Source organism: Oxyura jamaicensis, chromosome 26 (genome assembly GCF_011077185.1).
Source record: "Oxyura jamaicensis isolate SHBP4307 breed ruddy duck chromosome 26, BPBGC_Ojam_1.0, whole genome shotgun sequence".
Classification (NCBI taxonomy): Eukaryota; Metazoa; Chordata; class Aves; order Anseriformes; family Anatidae; genus Oxyura; species Oxyura jamaicensis.
Genome location: NC_048918.1, coordinates 702,755 through 723,325, shown reverse-complemented (window position 1 = coordinate 723,325; position 20,571 = coordinate 702,755). Strand labels below are relative to the sequence as shown.

Genomic DNA, 20,571 nt, shown 5'->3' with positions numbered 1-20,571 from the left:
TTTTTTCCCCTGTGGTTTATATTTTGTTTCGGGGGTTTCAGAGTATTCTGAAGAAAAGGACAACTGGAAGTACCAGTGCTGCTTCTGACTACCAGCTTTGTCTCAAAGGAATGCAAACAGCCCTAGAGGCTGCTGTTTCTATTTCACTGTCCTTGCCTCAAAATGTACAGTGAACAAAAGCTGAGCAACAGACATACTAGAACTAGTTTGCAGTGTTAAACTGTGGGAATTCTCCTCTAGTGAAGGCTCTGCATGTTTGGGTGTAAAGAATTTGACCCGTGTCCTACCCCCGGTCCAGGACAGGTGAGCCAGGTCATTCTTATTTGCCCCCTGGAGCGGGCACAGCACTCAGAAAGCTCCTGAGCTATAGAGCTGGGCTGCGACATGCAAGAAAATGGAGCATCCTTGCTGCTGCTGTTTCCAAAGCCCTCGGCTCATCTCTGCTGCACTGGCAGTGGCCAGGAGCACTCCTCCCAGTGTCCTGCTCAGTCGAAGTTGTAGTAAAGGCAAAAGGCAAAGAACATGGCAAAGATCTGAAATGAGAGGAGATGGAGCAGGTTAGCTCCCTGCCGCAGCAGCACCTGGGTGGAATCTGAGCGCCCAGACAGCAAAGGGTTCAGTGCCCTGCTCCCAGTCCAGCCAGGCAGCAGGGTGGCTGTGACCCAGCAGGGGCTGCCCCGTGCTGCACAGAGGAAGCTGCTGAGCAGCGCTCCTCCTCTCCTGGGCCTGCAGGAGCAAAATAAAGCTCGCTCCCTCAGTCCCTCAACCCATCTCATCTGCAGCGGGTGGGAAGTTGGCTTTACACTCCTGTGTGCACCTCTCTGGGTGTGATTGTGACAACCAGAGGCTGTGGGGGGCAGCCTGAGCCTGCCTGCGGTCCCATCACACAAAGCCCCATCCCCTTCCCTCCTGGCAAAAAGAGCGCCCGTGGGTGGTGACCTGCTGCCTGCCTTGTCCCCTCCAGCCCCCGCTCCGTACCTCGATGCCCAGCACGGCCAAGCTGCACGTCCCGGGGATGGAGACGTAATTCTGTAAGGTCCTGCCGAAGGTGGGGAAGCAGCCCTGGGCAGGAGGGGAGATGATGGTGGGTTTGGGGGGGTACCACTGTGCAGAACCTCGGTACAGCAGTGCCTTGGGTCCTGCCCCACTTCAGTGCTTGGGGCAGAGGGTGCTGTTCCCCACAGGCAAGAGCCTGAGACGTGCTGGGGACACGGCAGGGACGTGGCAGGGCCTGGCAGCGCAGGGCAGGTGCCCGTGCAGCCCTACCTGCTCGTGGATGTAGCCAGGGCTCCTCTCCCGGCACTGCTCCCAGCCCAGCAGCTCGCCTGCCTGCAGGAGCCCGTCCCGGGCACAGCACGCCTGCGGCCACGGTGTCCCCGGATGCAGCTCCTGGAACCGGGAGCCATTCCCAAAGTCTTCAGGCCCTAAAACGCCGCAACAGGAGAACTGAAATGGAAAGGAAACACCATCAACACGCTGTCAAAATGTGGGGACTTTGCTTGGGGATGCAAGGGAGGGGGACAGCTCAGCACGCTGCCTGCAGTCTGACTGGGGTCCCTGAGAACTCCCCCTGTGGTCGCGGTCACCCTGAGCAGGGGCCGTGGGTGCTCCACATCCCAGCAGGAGCCTCCCTGCTCACCATGACCATGAGAGTGTTCCAGGCCACAGAGAAGACCTCGGCGTCCTCGTCCCCACGGTAGTTCCTCTGCAGCTCAGACAGGAAGAGCTCTGGGCGGATCTGTGGGGTCAGTGCCACCTGTGAGCACCCGGGGGACCGGACCCAGGCACGGAGTCACCGCACACCCACCCAGTGCCACCAGCTCACGGGGGCAGAGGGACACAGCTGGGCTCGGGCTTGCCCAGGGTGCTGGTGAGGAAGGTGAGGGTGAGGAAGGACGTCCTTGCACCGTCCCAGTCCCCAGCTGGTTGCTGAGGGACCCAGGGCCATGATCGGTGGCGTGATGGAGGGAGGAGAGCGGCCGGGCGCCACGGCAGGGTGCAGGGACGGTACCTGTTTCCAGTGCACCAGGAAGAGCACAGCCCCGGCCAGCTGCGTGACAAAGACGAGGCTCACGAGGATGAAGAACTGGAAGGCAGCAGGACAGAGGAGTCAGGGAGCAGCCTGAATCCGTGTGCAGCTCGCTTCTGCTGCTCCTCCCTCCCCTGCAGCTCTCCCTGCCCACGCACATCCCTGGGATCGGGGCACAGGGGGGATACAGTGGACAGGCACGACATTTCCGAGCACTGCAGCTGTCAGACAGAACATTAAAAACAAGCACTGCCTGCCAGGGTCTGGGGATGCCAAAGCAATTGTGCCTGTGCTCAGAAAGGGGTTTCTTGCTCTCGCCATTGAGGGAAGAAGCTCGGAAAGGCCATGTGGGACAAGCCACTGGCTTCAGGGAGAAAAGATCCCACCCAGTGCTTTACTAAATCCTCTAGCCTTTAAATTCAAAGTCTCACAATGTGGGAACTGGATTGGGGTGTGCATTGAGGGCTGACAGGACCAGGATGGGTCTTGCGGCGCCTCTGGGGACACCCCGCACCCCACAGCCCTGCGTCCCCCAGCTCCCCTCACTCTCCCCTCACTCACCACCAGCAGCAGGAGCCGGCTCTGGCGCAGGGCCCCGCAGCACCCCAGGAAGCCCAGCAGCGAGAGGGCGATGCCCACGGCCAGCAGCAGGTAGGCGCCCGCGCTCAGCACAGGCTTGGCGGCCACGATGTCCTGGAAACCAGCTGGGTCCACGGCCACCCAGACCCCGACGCCCACCAGGCACGTCCCCCCGGCCTGTGGGACACACCGCGGTCACAGGGCACGGGGACCAGCCCCGGCCACCTCACGGGGACTGAGGAAGCTCCAGCCCCTGCTGGGGTCCCATCCCTCGGACCGGTGCCACCCCTGCCCTGAGCCGGTCGGTGACCACAGCCTCACGTCACGGGTGGGACCGGCGGGCTCCCCTGCACCCCTCCATCCCGCTGGGCCCCGGGGGACTCACAAACACCAGCACGTTGAAGATGAACATCAGGTACTTCACACAGCTCAAGACACCCATGGGGACGCCGAGGGGACGGGGTTCTGCAGGCAGACGGCAGTGTTTGTCCCTGCAGAGGGGGGAGCTGAGCCCTGGCCCCTGCCAGCCCCGACCTGTCCCACACCCCGGCTGCGGTGGGACACGGGGTGGTCCAGCACACGGCCACAGAAGGGACAGACGAGGATCAGTGCTGAGAGAGGAAAACAGTTCCTGGCAAGCTTCCCCCACAGCCTCCAGATCAGGTCAGGGGAGCGAGGGATGGCTCTGCCCCTGGGGCAGCAGCAGCCGAGCGCCACAAGGAGCTGGGACAGCAACAGCCCTACACATGGAGAGGGTTTGCGCTTCCCCAGCTGGTGCTGGGAGCCTGAGGGCCCTTGAGCCCCCATGGGGCTGCAGTGGATGAGGTCTGGAGCCCCAAAACCCACGCCACAGCCCCCAGCAGGCTGCCTCGGGCTGCTCCCTGCTCCCCCAAAACGTTCGCGCCCCGTGTCCCCTCCAAACCCAGCACCACTCACCCCACGGGGACAGCGGTGGCCCCGGCACCTCCAACCAGCTCCGGGACCTGCAGCGGCTGTTTAACGCCAGAAAGGTTGGAAAATCCCCCCCGAGCAGCCCCGAGAAACCCCTTCCCAGAGCGGAGCCGTGAATAATTGATGGGGAACAGGAGCCGCCGGCGTGGCAGCAGGCCGAGGGGAGACTCCGGTCCCGGGCTGCCATTAGCGGGGGTAATTAAACCTGTCCCTGGTCTGGCGGGGAAAGACGAGACAGCCACGACAGGCAGGGGACGACCTCGGTGTCCATTAGGGCTGGGGACAAGACACCAGAGGAGCCCTCGACGCCTTTTAGTGCTTGGGGTGGCTGGGGACGGAGGGACAGAGGGACAGGGAGGGTGGGAGCACGGCCGGGGCCTGTCCCTGTGCCCGGGCACCCCTCAGGGCTGCGTCGCCATGGTAACGGGGCAGTGTTACGGAATGACAGAATATCTGGAAAGTTACGGAGGGGTAAAAATACAGAATGCCTAAATGCGTAGTTCGATGATTCCATGAATTTCTGTGTCAATTCCTTCTGGCCCCAGGAGGCCTGAGATGGCTCGGGGAGGGATAGGGAGGATGTCACCTTTCCGGTGACACCGTTTAGAAGGAATTGACCCAACGAGGAGACATTTCTGCTCGGCAGGAGCCGTCAGGCGCTGGGGCGGGGGGTCCGGGGAGGTGGTGGGGTCACCGTCCCTGGGGGTGCTGGAGGAGAGGTTGGGCCTGGTGCTTGGGGACACGGTTCCGTGGTGACAGTGGTGGCAGGGGGTGGTTGGAGCAGACGACCCCGGGGGTCTCTCCCGGCCCCAGCGGCTCCGTGACCCCACAAACGGCGTCGCCCTAAGGGTGACATCCACCCCCCCCCCCCCAAAAGGCCTCCCGGGGCTGGCACCGCCCCCGCCCCTCCCGCAGGGAGCAGCCGAGACGCGCCGCCGGGCTAGAGCGCCCCCCTCTCAGCTGGGCGCCTCGCCCAATCGCAGCAGCCGGCGGGGCGGGGCTGGAGCCAGACGGACAGCCGTGACAACCAATCGTAGCGCGGGAACCGCGCGGTCCCCGGCGGGGTGGGGCGTCGCTACCGGAAGCGGCCCGGTCCCTCAGCGTCGCTTCCGGTGCCGCCGCCGCCGCCGCCCTGCGCGGGCTGTCGCGGCCGGTGAGTGCGGGCGGGGGGCGGCGCCGCGGGGCCGGCGGCGTCCGGGCCCTGAGCCCGGCCGGAGCCGTTCCGGTGCCCCCGTGACCCCCTTCGGTCCCCCCCGGGTGCCGCCGGTCTCGGCCCCCGCCAGGCCCTGCGCGGTGCCGTTGACTCCGCTCTGTTCCCTCCGCAGCGCGGCGGCACGAGGACGCCGAGGGACCCGCACCGGCCCCCATGAGCTTCGCCGCCGCCGCCGCCGCCTCCATGGCGTCCCGCAAAGCCGCCGCCGCCGGGCCGGGCACGGGGCTGGCCGCCGCCGCCGGCCGGGAGAGAGCGCACCTGGAGCTGGCCGAGCTGGGGCCGCTGCTGGAGGAGAAGGGGGAGCAGGGAGCCGTCGGCCCGCCCAGCGTAAGCCGCCCCTTCCCCGCGGGGGCCGCGCCGGGCGCTCACCGGAGGCAGCCCCGGGCCTGCCGGGGCGTTCGCCCCTCGTCCCGTGGGAGCTGCGGGGCGCTTCGTGACCCGGAGGCTGCCCGGGCTGTGCCCCCCGGGTGCCCAGGAGCTGCCCTCGCCCTTCGGTTCGGTGGCGCTTTGGGCTGGGAATCGCGGCCCCGAAACGCAGAGGGAAGGGACCGGGCCGGGCCCGGCGGCGTGTCCCCGCAGCGTGTCCCCGCAGCCTGCCCCAGCTCGGGTGGGCGCCCAGCTCCGGGGCTTGGCGACCCGGCAGGGCCCAGGGGCTCCTGGATGTAAGGATGAAAATCTGCCGTGGTAATCCCGCCTTTAAACAAGGATAAAGCGGGGATTAGGCTGCCCGAGACGGTTAAGGCAGGGGGGTGTTGCGTAAGCAGCGGTGACCGGTGGGTCCTGCCCGTCCCCTCGGGTGGGGACGAAGCCCCCGGTGCTTGCAGAAGGGACTCGCTGCTCTCCGCGTGCCCGTGTCCCTGCCGGGGCAGGAATGGTTCCCTCCCGGCGTTTCTCCCCCTAGGCTGAGGACCCGCCGTGCCCAGCAGCCCGTGAGGAAGAGGAGGAGGTGGTTCGTGTGCTGACTCTGCCCCTGCAGGCTCACCACGCCATGGAGAAGATGGAAGAGTTTGTGTATAAGGTACGAGAGCTGCTGGGGACCCCGGCAGGCAGCTGGGGCTGCCCCTGGCCCTGTTGGACTGGCAGCGACCTCGGGAGCATCCCCAGCGCCTCCAGCTGGGACTGGGGTCACAGATTCTGTCTCTGGCTTTGCCTGGCGCCTCCGCTCCGCCCCGGGCAGAGCAGTGCCCATGCTCGTGGTCACTGCATTTCGGTGAGCGGTGGCAAACGGCTGAGACGCGGCACGGTTCTGTGCCAGCCAGGCTCCCTTTTCCCCGACCAGAACGGAAGGGAATTCCCCTTGGCAGAGAACAGCCTCAGGCTGCCTCAGGGCACTGAAGGGTTAAAAGCAGGGGTAGGAACCGTCCCCAGCTCCCCGGGGGGGGACGTGGGGAGTGCTCTGCAGGACGTGGGTGGCGGAAGGGATCCGACGGGCTGCCGGGTGTTGCGAAGGCCCAACTTCCTCTCCCGGGGGAGAGCTCTGGGGCCTTGGCAGCCCTGGCTGCGGGGAAGGCTCCCAGGTTTGTTCCGCGTGCGGCTCGGGCTCCCGGGGTGCGTAAGGTGACAAAGGTGACCCTCTGGGCTCCCTTGGTGCCAGCGCAGGTCGGTGCCTTGCAGGTGTGGGAAGGGCGCTGGCGCGTGATCCCCTACGACGTGCTGCCCGACTGGCTGAAGGACAACGATTACCTCCTGCACGGGCACCGGCCCCCGATGCCGTCCTTCCGAGCCTGCTTCAAGAGCATCTTCCGAATACACACCGAGACGGGCAACATCTGGACGCACCTCCTGGGTGACTGAGGCAGCCCTGGGGCTGCGCGGAGCTTCCACGGGGCTGGGGCCGTGCTCGGCCCTGATGCGTGCGCCTCGGGGTAGCCTTCGGGGGGCAGGTTGGCGTGCAGGCCCAGCCACGTCAAGCCTCGGGACTTGCTCCGTGTTCTGTCCGTGCCCGGGGCCTCTGGTTTAGGCTCGCGTACCCCTGCCTGGTCCTGGCAGGCTGCGAGGTGTCCAGGAGCTCGGGGCGAAGGGAGGACGGGGCGCTTCGTTGCATCGGGGCCACGGCCTGAGCTTGGTGGCTTTGTCCGTGCTCATTTGGGGCTGAGACTGCATCGGGTGGCCTCAGGCTGCAGGAGGGGCTCCGAGGTTGTGTCTGGGCTGCTGCTGCTGCGTAGTGCCTCTGGCTGAGCTCTGCAAGCGAGCCGTTCTCCGGGATGGAGAAACGCGGCCTGGGCAAAACAACGTCCCCAAAACCTTTCCCCAGGCACCCAGGACGTGTCCGGGCTCTGCCTTGCAGAGTGCCAGGCCCGCGACTCCCCCGGCTCTTTGCTGGACGAACGGGGCGCGGTGTCTGCGAGGGGGGAGCCCCCAGAACCGACCGAGTGTGGGAAGGGGACTTGTCCTGCCCCTTGTCCCTTGGGGGGACCCTTGGGTGTTCTGGGTCACCCCGCTCCTGCCTGACGTTCGGTGTGTTTCCTGCAGGTTTCGTCTTGTTCCTCTGCTTGGGGATCCTGACCATGCTGCGGCCCAACATGTATTTCATGGCTCCTCTCCAGGAGAAGGTGGTGTTCGGGATGTTCTTCCTCGGCGCGGTGCTGTGCCTCAGCTTCTCCTGGCTTTTCCACACTGTCTACTGTCACTCCGAGAAGGTCTCGCGGACGTTTTCAAAGTGAGTCAGCGCAAGCGGGGTCTCGTGGGAGGTTTTCACTTCTCCCAGCGCTTCCTCTCGGGAAGTGCCGCACTCCAGAAGGTTTTGGGGGAAGGGAGCGTTCACTGGATCCAGCGTGGGGTTCAGGAGCTGGGTCCTGATGGTCCGCCCTGTGCCCGAGCTCCTTCATCTGGCAGCTCCTCGGGGTCTGTGCTCTGTGAGGACGGGGACCCTGGGGGCTGTGCCTCTCGAGGGGTCCCGGTCTCGCTGGGCAGGTCTCGCTGGATGTTTTCAGAAGCTCTCCGTTGGATCCAATTTGGATCGAAACCAAACTGAAAGGAGCAAAACAAACTCGATTCCCGGCAGAGTGGAAACGCTGGGCAGTAGCCAGTGCTGCCCTCTGAGATCAGTGCTGCGCTGAGAGCTGAGCTCACATCAGCCTCCGCGGCACAGGGAGAGCAGCAGCGGGGCTTTCAGATGAGATCTTGCTCACGCGAGTCTATCAAGGGCGTTTACTTGGGCATTTACTGGCCGAGCTCCTGTGCACAAACACCAGAGCTCCCCTGGGCTCGCGGCTCGGGAACACGCCGTGCTGCAGCACCCCGAGCAGCAACGTCCTCGCGTGCCGGGGAAGGCTCTCGCACGGCTGCCGCGCTGCTGGGGTGATGTGAGGCTGCACTTTGGCAATGGAACGGTTCTTGGGTCGATAGATGGAAAGCACTTTGCAGGGGAGGGTGACAGGCGAATCCATAACCCAAGAGCTAATGCCCGCTGCATCCTGCCGCGGTGGTTTGAGTGCACAGCATCTCCGGGCCGTTTCTGCCTATCCAGCAAGCTGCTGCTCGTCCTTTGCACTCCTGCCAGCTCTGCTCGCGTCCCCAGAAGTCCCAGGCCCTTCCTCCCGTCCCACGTTGTGCTGCGGAGACTTGAACATCTCCCATCCGGCCGCGGTTTCACCCACGGGGCCTCGGCTGCCTCTGGTGGCTCCGTTTGGGTGCAGGCGGGCTGAGGGGCACCAAGAGGAGGCGGGAGCAGGGCGGATGCTGGGGCTCACCCGTGTCTCTCCTTGCTCCCCGGCCGCAGGTTGGATTATTCAGGAATTGCACTGCTGATCATGGGGAGCTTTGTCCCCTGGCTCTATTACTCGTTCTACTGCTCCCCGCAGCCAAGACTCATCTACCTCTCCATCGTCTGCGTCCTGGGCATCTCCGCCATCATCGTGGCTCAGTGGGACCGGTTCGCCACCCCCAAGCACCGGCAGACAAGAGCAGGTAGGAGCGCGCCGTGTTCGTCCCAAGCCCCCAGCCCCGGGAGGGAGCTCCGGGGAGGCACTTTGGGAAGAAGCCGTTGTGCTGTGCTGTGAGCTAGGGCAGGGCTCCAGGGTACCCCGGGGCCCCAGGGCAAGGCTGCCTCCACGCTCACACCCTGCGAGGCCCCTTCTGAGCCTCTGAGACCGACCCCTCCAGATTAAGGCGGCCTCGCTGAGCACCAGTGAGCACGGAGGAATGCCCCTGCCCGTGCTTTTCTCCAGGGGATCCTGCAGCAAAACGCCTCTCGTAGCAGCAGCCTCTCCACACGGGTGTCTTGCTGCGGTGCCATTTGCTCTCTGCCCAACTAATTAGATGTGAGATCTGAAATTCCAGCACTGCTAATTAGCAGCTTCCCCCCGGGGCTCTGAGCAGCTTCACTGAATAAATGACTCCGGCAGCGTTGCTCCTGGAAGGGCTGGCGGGGCCACGCTCCTCGCGCTCGTGTGGCCGTGGGGCCGGCCCTGTCCCGAAGGGCCCCCCCGGCTCCACAGGGCGAGCCCTGCCCAGCACCGGGGGCCAGCGCTGGTTTTGCCTGGGAGGTGGCATTACGGATGAGCAGCGTCCTCCCTTCTGCCTCCTCTCCGCCACAGGCGTCTTTCTGGGGCTGGGGCTGAGCGGCGTGGTGCCCACCATGCACTTCACCATCGCCGAAGGCTTTGTGAAGGCCACCACCGTCGGCCAGATGGGCTGGTTCTTCCTCATGGCCGTGATGTACATCACGGGCGCGGGGCTCTACGCCGCCCGCATTCCTGAGCGCTTCTTCCCGGGCAAGTTCGACATCTGGGTGAGTGGAGCGGGGGCTGCGGGGGCAGCTGTGAAGCTGGGGAGTGGGATCCAGGGTGGGGGTCCTCGGGAATGGGGCTGGGGCTGTCCTGGCGCGTGCTGGCAGCCGGCCCATAGATGGCTGCTGAAGGCAGGGCAAGGCTGAAGTACAGGGCAGAAAACGCTGCCTGTGAGCAGCGAGGGGGAAAGTGCGGCCTGGGACAGTCCTGGGGTGGTGCCCGAGCACTGGGGAGGAGGAGGAGGAGGAGGAGTTCTTCCCGGCACTGCTCTGTCCCCTTCGGGCTGGCTTCAAGGGCTTTCTCACTTCCCCGCAGTTCCAGTCGCATCAGATCTTCCACGTGCTCGTGGTGGCTGCAGCCTTCGTCCACTTCTACGGGGTGTCGAACCTGCAGGAGTTTCGCTACGGACTCGAGGGGGGGTGCACAGACGACTCTCTCCTCTGAGAGCGCCTGGTTTTAGTACAAGCTTCCTAAGTGCTTTTTAAACTCTGTCTTTGCTAAAATCAAAGGAAGACTCAAAACTGGGTTGTTTTTTTTTTTAAGAAAAAAAAAAAGAAACCTTTAGCAGAGTTCTGTCGACCAAATCCTCACCCCCTTCCCTGTGCGCTTCGTTGGGGCCGAGGGGAGGCAGCGCTGGCCCCGGCAGCCCCCTTGCCGCAGTGTTACGGCCTCACCTGCTCCAGGCCGTGTTCTGGCAGCACCGAGGCCGTCCGCCCTCCCCAGGCATGCTGATTTCCGAACGCAGAGGGCGCGGGGGCCACGCTCCCGGCACAGCCGAGCACCCCCTTCCCGAGCTCACCGCCGGAGTGAGCCGTCACGCACTACCGGGCCCAGGGCCGGAGATTTTGCATTACCCCTCGCAGCAGAGCTGCCTTCCTGGGGACAGCTCTGCGGCCCCCAGCGCTGCTGCCCAGGGCACAGGCACAGATTCACGTAAATTAAGTTTTAATGGTCTTTTTTTTTTTTTCCTTGACAAAATAATGTAAACATAAATGAGAGAATATTTAATATTTAATACTAAGCTTTAAAAAGACTTGCTGCCACCGCAGTGTACTCGGCTCCCTCGCTGTCTGTGGTAGTGAAGGAAGGACAGTGTTCTAGGGGAATGTAGAGCTGCTGTAGCTGATTGAAATAAAAAGGTCAATAGTTCAGTGTCGTGCGAGCGGTGTCGGTCTCGGTTTTTTTGGGGTGGTTGTAGCAAAAAACCTGCTCGGGCTGTCGGCTGCTTCTGGGGGGAGCACCTCTAAGGAGCGTGGCCCCTCACCCGCAGCCAGGGCCCAGTGCCAGGAGCGCCCTCGCTGCGGGATCCTGCGGTGAGTCAGGACAGCCCCAGCGGAAAGAAAACAGGAACCTGGGGTGCTGCAGGCAGGAAACCCTTCCCTGGGCACGTGGTGCACTGCGGGGCAGCGGGACCTGCTGCCCTCCCTCCATGGGCCCGCCGGGGGAAGGAGGCGAGCCGTGAGCTCACCATGCAGGGCAAAGGGCTCTCGGCCGGTCAGCACAGCCACCACAACCCGGCTGGCATGCGGGGGGTGAAGGACGGGACCCCAAGTCGTGGCTTGCCCTTGTGCAGGAGCGTGCGAGTGACCGTCCAGTGCAGACGGTCATGGGGGATTAGAGGGGAAGAGCTGAGCTGAATAAAGCTCTTCTCGAGCAGCTGAAGCTCGTCACCTCACACAGGGTGAGGGAGGAGTGTCCACGGGGCCCCCCTGGCTCCTGTCCCTGCTGTCCGCCAGCCCCAGCAGCTGGGGGGTGGCTGCTGCCGCAGGTAGGTGCGTGCGGTGCCCCTGCTCGGGGCTGTCTGGATGGGGCCCGGCTGCAGCAGCGAGGGCAGCGGCCCCAGCCCCTCCTGGCCCAGCACAGCCCGGAGGGCAGCGCACGAGGCAGGGCAGAGGACAAAACCCTCGAGCTTTGGAGCCAGGGCACAGGGCAGAGGCTGGCCCGGCTGCTGGGAGGCACGCGGAGCTGAACAACGCCCGGTGAGCTAATCCTAGAGAGCGCAGGAAAACATCTGGTGACTAACACAGCTCCGGCCACCCAGGGGAGGCTCCGCGCTGATGGTGACTGTAATTTTCCCTCAACTACCAGAGTCTTGCCCACTCTTCTGTGGCCGGGGTCTCAGCCAGGAATAACAGCGAGCACGCTGGTTGAGTGACACACATCAAGCAAATGCCTTACGATTCACCTGAGGAACCAGGTAAGTGGCAGAGCCAGACGAGCCTTCACCAACACAGGGCTGCTGTGCTTAAGGTTTCTGAAGGTTTCACACCAGCAGCAACTATCCAAACAGCAAGGTACCAAAGCAGCACGGCACCCCCATGGTGGAGCGGTTCTAGGACAGGCAGGGTGGGGAAATCAGGCATGAAAAATGTCCCTTTTACAGGAGCACAGGACATAGCCTGATGTTCAGGATCTTTCACAGGCACGCACACGTCGTACAATCCTAATTCACCCGTTTGCCAAGCGTTACCCTGACCACTTCTGTGTTACTTTCATCCTCTCCTACTGAATGGGTCTGCGTGTTTCCTCACAGCGCAGAGATCAAGCTCCTTCCTGGGCAGAAGCAAAGCCAAGAAGCGGCTCAGGTAACACTACACAGCTCCTTTGGATTTTGTATATTTATCAGGAACCGCCAGCCAGCAGCAAGCAGCACCGTTAGCTAGGGCCTTCAACAGAAAACCCTGCTAGGTTAGATTTTTTTATCTGCTGGCAAGAGAGAACGTGCCTTCACAACTGGAGTTCGAGAGCAGAACCACGGAGCAGACGGAGCTGTGATACCTTCCAGAGCACTGAAGGACTGGATCCACAGTGAAAAGGCAAGAAACTGTGCTGACAGCATGCAGGTGCTTCACCCTCCAACCCCCGAGAGCTCCCCGTTTTCTGTCCTGATCCCCTACAGCCACCTCGAGGCACAGTTCTGCAGGGGAAGCTGCCTGTGGCAGTCCTTCGAGTCTGCTGTGCAAGCCACAGTAAGCAGCAGCCAAGGTGTCAGCACAGCCACGGAGCTGCCACCTCCTGCAGAAAGGGGCTCAAAGCCTTGTGCAGTCAGGGGAAGGACGGAGGGGAGCTGCAGGCTGTGGAGCCACAGAAGAGATTCTGCTTTAACCAAACCACTTGGTTTACACGGCAGCAGCGCGGTAAACAAAGAACAGCGGTGAAATAAATATTGCTGGAAGCAATTTTCACTGGCTCGCACATTCTCCCAGTAATATTCACTTCAGGAATGTAAACCTGCATGTAGATTAACGCTTTTCCTCAAGCTGCAATCTGTGTAGCAACCTAAATCCGAAAGGGGAGGGATAAATTCCGATGCATTCACTGTGGATGGCTAACGCCACATCCCAGCGAAGACTCCACAGACATTCACTTCAGTCCACGTCCAAAGGATTACAAGACTCCCTTTGGTCCTTGTCTTAAATCTCCATGTATTCTACCAGACATGAATTAACATTACAGCAATGGAATCTATTACGAATAAATAGATCTGTCATCTAACAGTTCTCCTGTGCAGCTTCACACCGACAAGTGCTGAAGGTCCTCTTGGCGTGGTTTGTGTAAGAGCCTACCGCTGGTGTGAGGACATTCCGCATCCTGGTCCCCCAGCATTTTAAATTACAGCTCAGGTACAACAAGGACTGGCAGGATGAGGATAATCACTGGTACTGTCTGTAGTCGCCAAACGGAGAGGGCTGCAACTGGGAGGGATCGTCTGAAAACTGGGGGCCTGTGAATAAGGAAAGAAAAAAAGTCAAGTAATACGAACAGATGAGACATTCTTCCTCCTAAAAGCATGAAACGCATTCACAGTGGTTTTCTTTAACATAAATCCCCTCTAAAATTAACGAAGCCAATACCGAGACTTGACACTTCTTCCCATTCAAAGTTCAAGAGCTTTACACGTGGACAAGAGCCCTGTTCCAACACGGCACGTATTTTTAGCTCCTTTACTAATCGGGAAATGAATCAGAGCAGCGAGAGGGAAACATTTTCAGCCACCTAAAGGAGCTGGAAACCTATGCCTGATTGCCCTGCAGTTGAACCCGGCCGTTCTGTACAGGTTTACCCAGGGTAGCTCACCCCACAACAAGGCAAGGCAGCGGGACGGAACGAGGCATTGTGGAGCCTGCTACCGGCTCCTCTTACCGACGTCCTGCTGGGGGGAAGCAATACGCTTATTGCATGCCAAGCTTAGAGAGAAGACGTTGTACCAGACAGATGATACCCTTCACCAAAGCAGGTTCATTTTAAAATGCTCTGGTATTAAGAACAGAAACTGTACCAATTTAGACTGAACAAAGAGCGTCAGTGAGCAAACCCCAGAGAGGAATCCTGTCAGGAATTAGTGGCTTGCCACTAATCCTTTCAACACTAGTGGTTTTGTCTGCATTGCTCCCAAAATGAGGTGGGGCAATGGAGATATTAATTGTTTCACCCATCCAAGTGTTTACGTAAATGGCTACAGACTCTGCTCACTGACATCTCAGCTCCTGTTTTGCTTAGGAAAAAAAGGGAAACAGGTTTTGGAGGGGGTTTAAAAAGGGAAAACAAAGCACCAGCACTGCCCCTCTTTGACATCTCCCCTCTGCATCTGCCTGCTGATCTTTCCCTCCTCATTCAAGCCAGGGTTACCCACACATCTGCTCAGGGACCACAGCCAGCCTGCCAGAACCCAGCACCTCGCACCCAGCTTGCTGCTTGCTATTCCCTCAAACCCGTCGTGTCGCTCACTGCCGCCTGAACTACTGCTGCCACCGCGTGTCAGGGCTGTGCGGCTGTACCGGGGGTCGGGGCAGACCAGTTCCATGGCTTGGACATCCTCGCTCTCAGCCCCACAGCACCCGGCCACGCAGTGGGAAGGAGCAGCAAGATCCCACAAGTCCTGCTTGGGCCTGAGTCAGCAGGACGGGGCTGGGGCGCCTATTCCCGTAACACCACCCACGTCTGCACATCCCAGATATCTTCTCCACCCTCTGAAGCCCCAGAAATGACCCAGGTCCCCCTGTGCCTGGAAAGCCCCAGGTGCACCACATTCCTCTGCCTTGACGTCGCTGAGTGACAGCCAGCCTCGCTACTTCACTTCGACGTGGATTTCTCTACAGCTGTCATCCCACAGACACCACCGGAAAGCTCTTGCATCGTCACCAGCGTGCGGCTCTTCCTTCACTTTTTACAGCCTTAGAGGCTGGGAACTGGCTGAGTAGATTTACTCCATGAGGAGAGTGATGGCTGGAAGAGGGACATTAGTAAAGACTGCACAGAACAAGCCTCGCGCTGCTGCAGCAAAGGTTCCTTACCGTTAGGGAACTGCGTGGAGGCAAATCTCGTTAAGAGAATACCAGCTCCTTCAATTAACGCTAGGAGAATCCCTCCCATTGCAGCAGATCCAACCATGGCAACAGGTCCATCTGAAAATAAAAGTACAAAACACTTTCTTCAGCGCGTTACTTTGCATGTTATAACTCTCTATAGTTATCATCCCTCCTATGGGCAGACTCAGCAGCAGTCATTTTGCATTCATTAAGCCTCATTAGTATCATCAATAAAGAGATAATTACTAAGCAATTCTCCCCCTTCCTCAGGGAAACAGAAGAAGAACGGTAATGTCTGAGAACATAATTATTACTTTCATAAGCACAGGACAAAAGTCTGAGATTATCTTTTGGTTTCTCCTACAAAGTAAATTCCAGTCTGGGTATCACACAACTCCACCTCGCTGCAAGGATGAGCACTGCACACTGAGAACACAGAAGCTTTTTCAATTGCTACGCTCCCGAGAGCTCCATTCCTTACTTCTGGCAGCTAATATGGCTCCAGTTAGGGCTCCGCTCGTGATGGAATTCCACGGATCTTCTTTACCTCTCATTCTGACCATACTGCAGTCAATCATGGAGAAGAGGCCTCCCCAGACAGCAAAGCTACCTGTTGGAGAGTCGGAAAAAAGGCCAAACCAGATCAGAGAAAGCAGGCAAGCAGCCACGCGGCAGTCACGGCGTCACGAGGTGGTGTGGGGTCAGCACGCTTTCAGACACGTCCAAACTCAGCAAGAACCAAACACGGGTCAAGGTCACTGAGACTAATTCTAGACGTGTCGAGTCAGCCCCACGTTATACACACACATGCACCTTGTATACGATCTCATTAATTCGTATCTCATGGCAAAAAGATTGCCAAGCAGTGATTTTAATGGAATTTGCATCCTAATAAAGATGGAATAGCTCAGGGAAAAATAGCATACAGGAAAAAGAATGCTTTAACCGTATCTCCTCACAGAGAATGGAAGAGTAATTTAGCGCCTTATCCTAACCCTGCTTCTGGCATCTCAGGAGGTCAGAGCCGGTCTGTACGGTACGGCAGATGTAAAAGGAACGTGACGGTTCTCAGAATGCAAATTCTGAAGTCATTTAACAATAACCAGCATTATAAATGAAAAGAAGTGCTCATCCCCAGGCTCATTTTGGGAAAAATGTGTGACTTAGATTAATTTCAGCCCTCCTTAATTGGAGGTGCCTTAATGCCTTTGAAAGCTCGCTATGAGATGCAGACCAGGAGGGTGAATTCCGCTCTCCGTGCAGTCACCACAGGCTGTGGCTGTAGAGCTTTTTCAGCCCTGATTTCTCTGAGAGGTTCTGCTGCAGCCAACACATCCCCCTGCTCGACATGCCTCTCCCATTTTCTCCTCTGTAACGTATTAATTCCATTTTCCTGTTAGAGGAGCATAATGGCACAGAGCAGATCCTCAGGCTTACTCACCTGGACGCTGAGCCACCTCTAAGAGCTCATAATGTTGTTTTGACTCAGGCAGCAGGTCTGTGATTTTAGACAGCTGTGCACAACGTTCATTAAAAAAAGACCGAAATGTACCAAAATGCACCCAGCTGACCTTAGGGGAAGGCTGAAATCCCAGCCAGACCCACCCGCCTATTTCACCGTTCCTCCACGTCTGATGATTTCTCCTAACGAGCCGAGTTTGTTTACTTCAGAGCCTTGCACACAAGGCACAGGCTCGCAGGCAGCTCTGCACCGAACGGGCTCAAACATGACAAAATGATTAACCCTGCCTTATCACTCCAGGAGCACAAGCGTGTTTTCTCCACACCAAAACTAAATCCGGATGCAACAGAACCGTATTTATTCTCTCCTTGGACCCTGCTGAAATGCCTCTGGCGTGCTGGAAGGCAGCTCGGGTGTCCCTGCGCGGCCGTCGCGTTGCGTTCCCACCCTGGCGTTCTACCGACAGCCCGTGCAAAGACGATGGCAACACCGACCCCAGACTAGTTACCTCCCAGTTGTGGAGCTCGTGTTTTGATAGCCGTCAGACTCCCCCGCAGCCGGTGGTTCACCCCCTACAACAGAAGAGATCGACAACGTCAGAACAAAGCCTCGAGGCCAAAATGTCTGCGTACAGCCCGGACGTGCCGCAGGCCCAGCCTCCTCCTCAGCCCGTGGTCAGGAGCTGACAGAAGGCTTTTTTACAGATACTTCACTATTTGTCACAGCTTTGTCACGTACCTGGAAGCTACAAAACCTAAGCCAGCAGTCACTACCTTAAACCATTTGAGTTCGGGGTTTGCTGCTGGGTGTGGTGGGAGTTGGAAAAGTTACTTGATTTTCTTCACAAAACTTACCTCAAACGGACAGCTTATTAGGAGTTAGGCCACCAAATTGTCACTCAGTAACAGCAAAAACCACTCTCCGCTGAAACACTTCTCATCCCTTTTAAGCCCTTTCTGTAGAAGCCAGAGGGATGTGTTACAATGTTCAGGTCGAAGCTGGATCCTGTTTTTACCAGAAGTCTTTACATCTTGTTTGTGGTCAAAATTCTGCAGCTGAAAACTTGAGCAGTGAAAACAACTGCAGTGCGTGGCCTGAACTTTAACTTCCACGTCCGTGCGCACTTCTGCGTTTACACTGAAATTGCCTTTCAAATAAACCCAGTTACTGAAAAATGTTAACATTAAATAAGAGATCAGTTACGGGAAGTAACACTCCCTGATGTAAATCGGAAGGAGAAAAAGATTTTTCCTTTGAGCCTTCCGATTTCTTGAAGAAATCAGCAGCTCGTGGTTGGGATGCACGGCACGCAGCCTGCTCAGCGGTCCCACTCTGTGGGCAAGGAATTCCTCCACCTTTCCTTCTGCCACCAAGTGTCGCTGCTGACGGACAGGGGACGCAGGGTTGCGCTCTTAATGCACCTCTCCGTCGGTTTTACTTACCACCGGGGAATTTCTGAACCCCTTGATGGCTTGGAAGATGCCACCTCCTATCGCTCCCATCGTGAAAGCACCTCCGCAGTCATCTACGATCCTCCAGGGACTGTAACGGAAGACAGAGATGAAAATGTGATACTGCAGCACGTCACCCTGCGCGAGTACCTGCGAGGGATCCACCACTCGTCCAGCCGGTGCGTTCCCGGAGGAAATTCCCCATCCAAACAAATGTCCCCGTATCCAAAACCGGCGCGAGGACGCAGCAGCACTGCTGCCTCGCGTGCAGCTCGCTGAACAGGCCACGACGACAGGCACACACGGGTGTGCGGCAACACGAGCTCACGTTCACCCAGAGCCCAACAACTCTTTGCAGCTCTTTGCCGGAAGGGGGGAGACACAGCTCCTCTTCTCCCCTGACCGCCTGCTATACCGCACATTTTGTCATGGCTTTTTATTTGCTTCCTGAAAAAAAAATACATTTTTTTTTGCTCCCTCTGCCTCAAGGCCGCCCCGGGCTCCTTTCTCACTTCCACGACCCGTTCCCGACCCGCTCCCGTTCCCCACCTCCGCGGTCCCTGCAATGAGGCAGTGTCTCCAGCTCCGCACACCGGAGCGATGGTGAGTTGCTGGCTCGCACGTGACGCTGCTCCGCACGTTGATTTCGGGTCAGAGTCACCGGGTTTGGTGGAGGCAGCGGGATCCCACCCGCACCACCACCGCCGGCCCCAAACCCGCACCGATGCGGACAGCAGTCAGCGTCGGAACGAGGGACGTCCTCCCACCAGGCATCGCCTTCTTACTGCCCTGCCTGGCACATGCTTTCATCTCACATTCCCGACAAATCCCCTCCAGTTCTGATGAAATTAAATAATTTAGCCCCATTTTTTACTTTCCTTCTCCAAAGCCCCCCATTTCCCACGTGCCATGACCAGGAGGAGTTGCGGGCACGCTGTTGTCAGATCTGCCAAGATGAAAAGCCAGCGACTCGTCCTCCTCTCTGTGCCTCCCGTCCAGATTTTGATCTACTGTTATGAATAAAACATCTCATCACAACTCCCTGCCTTTGTTCGCTTGTTACGAGCGCTCTTGTTAAAAGGCTTTCTGGAAACCTAAATAGATGATGTAAAGCGGTCTTCCCTCACCCACAAGGTCAAAGAATTCCCATTTAGCAAATCGTGGCTGTTCTTTACAGCAGCTTCATTAATTAGACCCCAGTCATGGAGTGCTCTCCTAGATTTTTTCCATCTTTAACCCTCCTTCAGAGGTAAGGCTCGTTAGTTGTCACCTTTGGGGTACTGAATTTTCCTCTTAAACCGTCCTCCAAGCCGCCGCAGGAGCAGCTTTTGAGCGAGGAAACGCCTTTGACACCAGCCCTATTTCACATCAGCGCCTCTCTTGTCCCGGACAGGCGCCGGCCGCATCGGGAAGCTGACACAAAACACCCCGCAGCCCCGGCTCAACCTCAGCAGAGAGAATCAGAAGAGAATAAAAGAGGTCATTCCATTATTAATTTGCACTTATCTGCAAGCTTAACGCTACTGCTGCTTCTTTCCCTGGCTTTAAGGATGCCCCTCACAGCGGGGAAACGGGCTCAGTGCAACGTGTGGGATGAGGCCAGAAATGTGGAGAGAGGCCACAGCAGCCGGGAAATGAGGTGGGGAAGGGCCTGAGGGGACGACGTGAGGAGCAGCCGGGGTCCCTGGGTCTGGAGCATCTCCCCTGTGAGGAAGGGCTGAGAGACCTGGGGCTGGTCAGCCCAGAGAAGGCTGAGAGGGGAATCTCATCGATGTTTACAAATATCTGAAGGGTAAGGAGTCAGAGGGACGCGGCCAACCTCTTCTCAGAGGTCTGCGGGGACAGGACAGGGGACAACGGCCACGAAATGGAGCCCAGGCAGTTCCGCACCGACACACAAAGGAACTTCTCCCCGCTGAGGGTGACGGAGCGCTGGGGCAGGCTGCCCAGGGACCTGTGGGGCCTCCTCTGGAGACTTCGTGCGGGCACCTCCCCTGCAGCCGGCCGTAGGGACCCCGCTCCGGCACGGGGGTCGCACCCGATGGCCTCCGGAGGTCCGTTCCAGCCCCGGCAGTTCTGTGACCCTTCGGGCAGATTCCGACAGGACGAGGGGCAGCGGCCTTCGCCCCAGAGCGGGACGGTTCACAGCGCCCGTCAGGAGCAAACCCTGCGCTGCGCGGCCGGCGGGGGGCCCGGCGGGCTGCCCACAGCGCCTGCGGCTGCCCCGGCCCTGGAGGCGCCCACGGCCGGGCTGTGCGGGACCGGCACCGGCCGCTCCCGGAGGCCCCCGGAGCCCCGTGAGGCGGGGGGGGGGGGGGGGGAGAGCCGGAAGCGCGGGGCGGCGGCGGCCATGGCGGCGCCTCCAAGGTCACCTCCCCCCCCCCCAAGCTCCCTCCCGCTCCCTCCCCCCCCTACCCGGCGCGCGCGCCCCGAGCCCGCCACAGCCCAACGGCCGCCGCACGCGCCCGCCCCGCGCCCGGCCGCTCACCAGGGCTCGCGCGCGTACTCCTCCATCTTCGCACGCGCCGCCGGCCGCGCCCGCCCCCCTTCCCCCCCCGCCGCCGCGCGATTGGCCCGCCGCACCGCCCCTCGTGCCGCTCCTCCAATGGGAGAGGGGGGGCGGGACTAAGGGGGGGGGCTGAGGTGACTGCGCGCGCGCACAGCGCTCAGTGGGGGGGGGGGCACAGCGGGGGCGGCCGCTGTGCTGAGGGGGTGGCCCCGCTGCCGCTGCCCCGTGTGCCCTCAGCAGAGGTGTCCCTGGCAGCGGGCAGCACGCAGGGCTGGGAGCCCCCCCGTCCCGCACCCCCCCCATCCCGCAGCCCCCCCATCCCGCAGCCCCCCCCGTCC

The 20,571-nt window shown here is 59.9% G+C and overlaps 3 protein-coding genes and 1 long non-coding RNA gene across 4 annotated transcripts; 2 read left to right on the top strand and 2 right to left on the bottom strand.

Moving 5' to 3' along the window:
* Positions 1–7: 7 nt before the first annotated feature.
* LOC118178516 (tetraspanin-18-like) lies at positions 8–3,835 on the bottom strand. Its single transcript, XM_035347116.1, has 8 exons — positions 3,545–3,835; positions 2,994–3,073; positions 2,591–2,785; positions 2,012–2,086; positions 1,640–1,738; positions 1,267–1,446; positions 979–1,062; positions 8–533 (listed from the first exon to the last, which is right to left on the bottom strand). Exons 1-8 carry the CDS (start codon positions 3,744–3,746, stop codon positions 486–488), a joined length of 963 nt encoding a protein of 320 aa, XP_035203007.1. The 5' UTR covers positions 3,747–3,835; the 3' UTR covers positions 8–485.
* A 741-nt stretch (positions 3,836–4,576) lies between these two features.
* Positions 4,577–10,661, top strand: ADIPOR1 (adiponectin receptor 1). The gene is made up of 8 exons (XM_035347104.1): positions 4,577–4,712; positions 4,885–5,099; positions 5,674–5,790; positions 6,387–6,558; positions 7,245–7,431; positions 8,494–8,681; positions 9,311–9,504; positions 9,818–10,661. Exons 2-8 carry the CDS (start codon positions 4,926–4,928, stop codon positions 9,944–9,946), a joined length of 1,161 nt encoding a protein of 386 aa, XP_035202995.1. The 5' UTR covers positions 4,577–4,712; positions 4,885–4,925; the 3' UTR covers positions 9,947–10,661.
* A 2,241-nt stretch (positions 10,662–12,902) lies between these two features.
* Positions 12,903–20,356, bottom strand: TIMM17A (translocase of inner mitochondrial membrane 17A). The gene is made up of 6 exons (XM_035347126.1): positions 20,213–20,356; positions 17,716–17,815; positions 16,782–16,845; positions 15,293–15,421; positions 14,797–14,907; positions 12,903–13,226 (listed from the first exon to the last, which is right to left on the bottom strand). The coding sequence occupies exons 1-6, from the start codon at positions 20,236–20,238 to the stop codon at positions 13,156–13,158; spliced, it is 501 nt and encodes a 166-aa protein (XP_035203017.1). The 5' UTR covers positions 20,239–20,356; the 3' UTR covers positions 12,903–13,155.
* Positions 16,069–16,352, top strand: LOC118178535. The gene is made up of 2 exons (XR_004756182.1): positions 16,069–16,182; positions 16,214–16,352. It is a non-coding gene; the product is annotated as an uncharacterized LOC118178535 (long non-coding RNA).
* Positions 20,357–20,571: the final 215 nt, after the last annotated feature.

What these genes read in the sequence shown, in the direction of transcription:
- ADIPOR1 (XM_035347104.1), top strand. Translation starts at nt 4,926, where the DNA reads ATGAGCTTCGCCGCCGCCGCCGCCGCCTCCATGGCGTCCCGCAAAGCC. An exon ending in GAGCCGTCGGCCCGCCCAGC is followed by an intron (nt 5,100 to 5,673) that starts GTAAGCCGCCCC and finishes TTCTCCCCCTAG; the next exon opens with GCTGAGGACCCGCCGTGCCC. An exon ending in GCACCGGCAGACAAGAGCAG is followed by an intron (nt 8,682 to 9,310) that starts GTAGGAGCGCGC and finishes TCTCCGCCACAG; the next exon opens with GCGTCTTTCTGGGGCTGGGG.
- TIMM17A (XM_035347126.1), bottom strand. Translation starts at nt 20,238, where the DNA reads ATGGAGGAGTACGCGCGCGAGCCCTG. An exon ending in GAGTACGCGCGCGAGCCCTG is followed by an intron (nt 17,816 to 20,212) that starts GTGAGCGGCCGG and finishes CTTCCGTTACAG; the next exon opens with TCCCTGGAGGATCGTAGATG. An exon ending in CTCCACGCAGTTCCCTAACG is followed by an intron (nt 13,227 to 14,796) that starts GTAAGGAACCTT and finishes CCTTATTCACAG; the next exon opens with GCCCCCAGTTTTCAGACGAT.
- LOC118178516 (XM_035347116.1), bottom strand. Translation starts at nt 3,746, where the DNA reads ATGGCAGCCCGGGACCGGAGTCTCCCCTCGGCCTGCTGCCACGCCGGC. An exon ending in TCTTCAACGTGCTGGTGTTT is followed by an intron (nt 2,786 to 2,993) that starts GTGAGTCCCCCG and finishes TGTGTCCCACAG; the next exon opens with GCCGGGGGGACGTGCCTGGT. An exon ending in TGGCCGTGCTGGGCATCGAG is followed by an intron (nt 534 to 978) that starts GTACGGAGCGGG and finishes CTCTCATTTCAG; the next exon opens with ATCTTTGCCATGTTCTTTGC.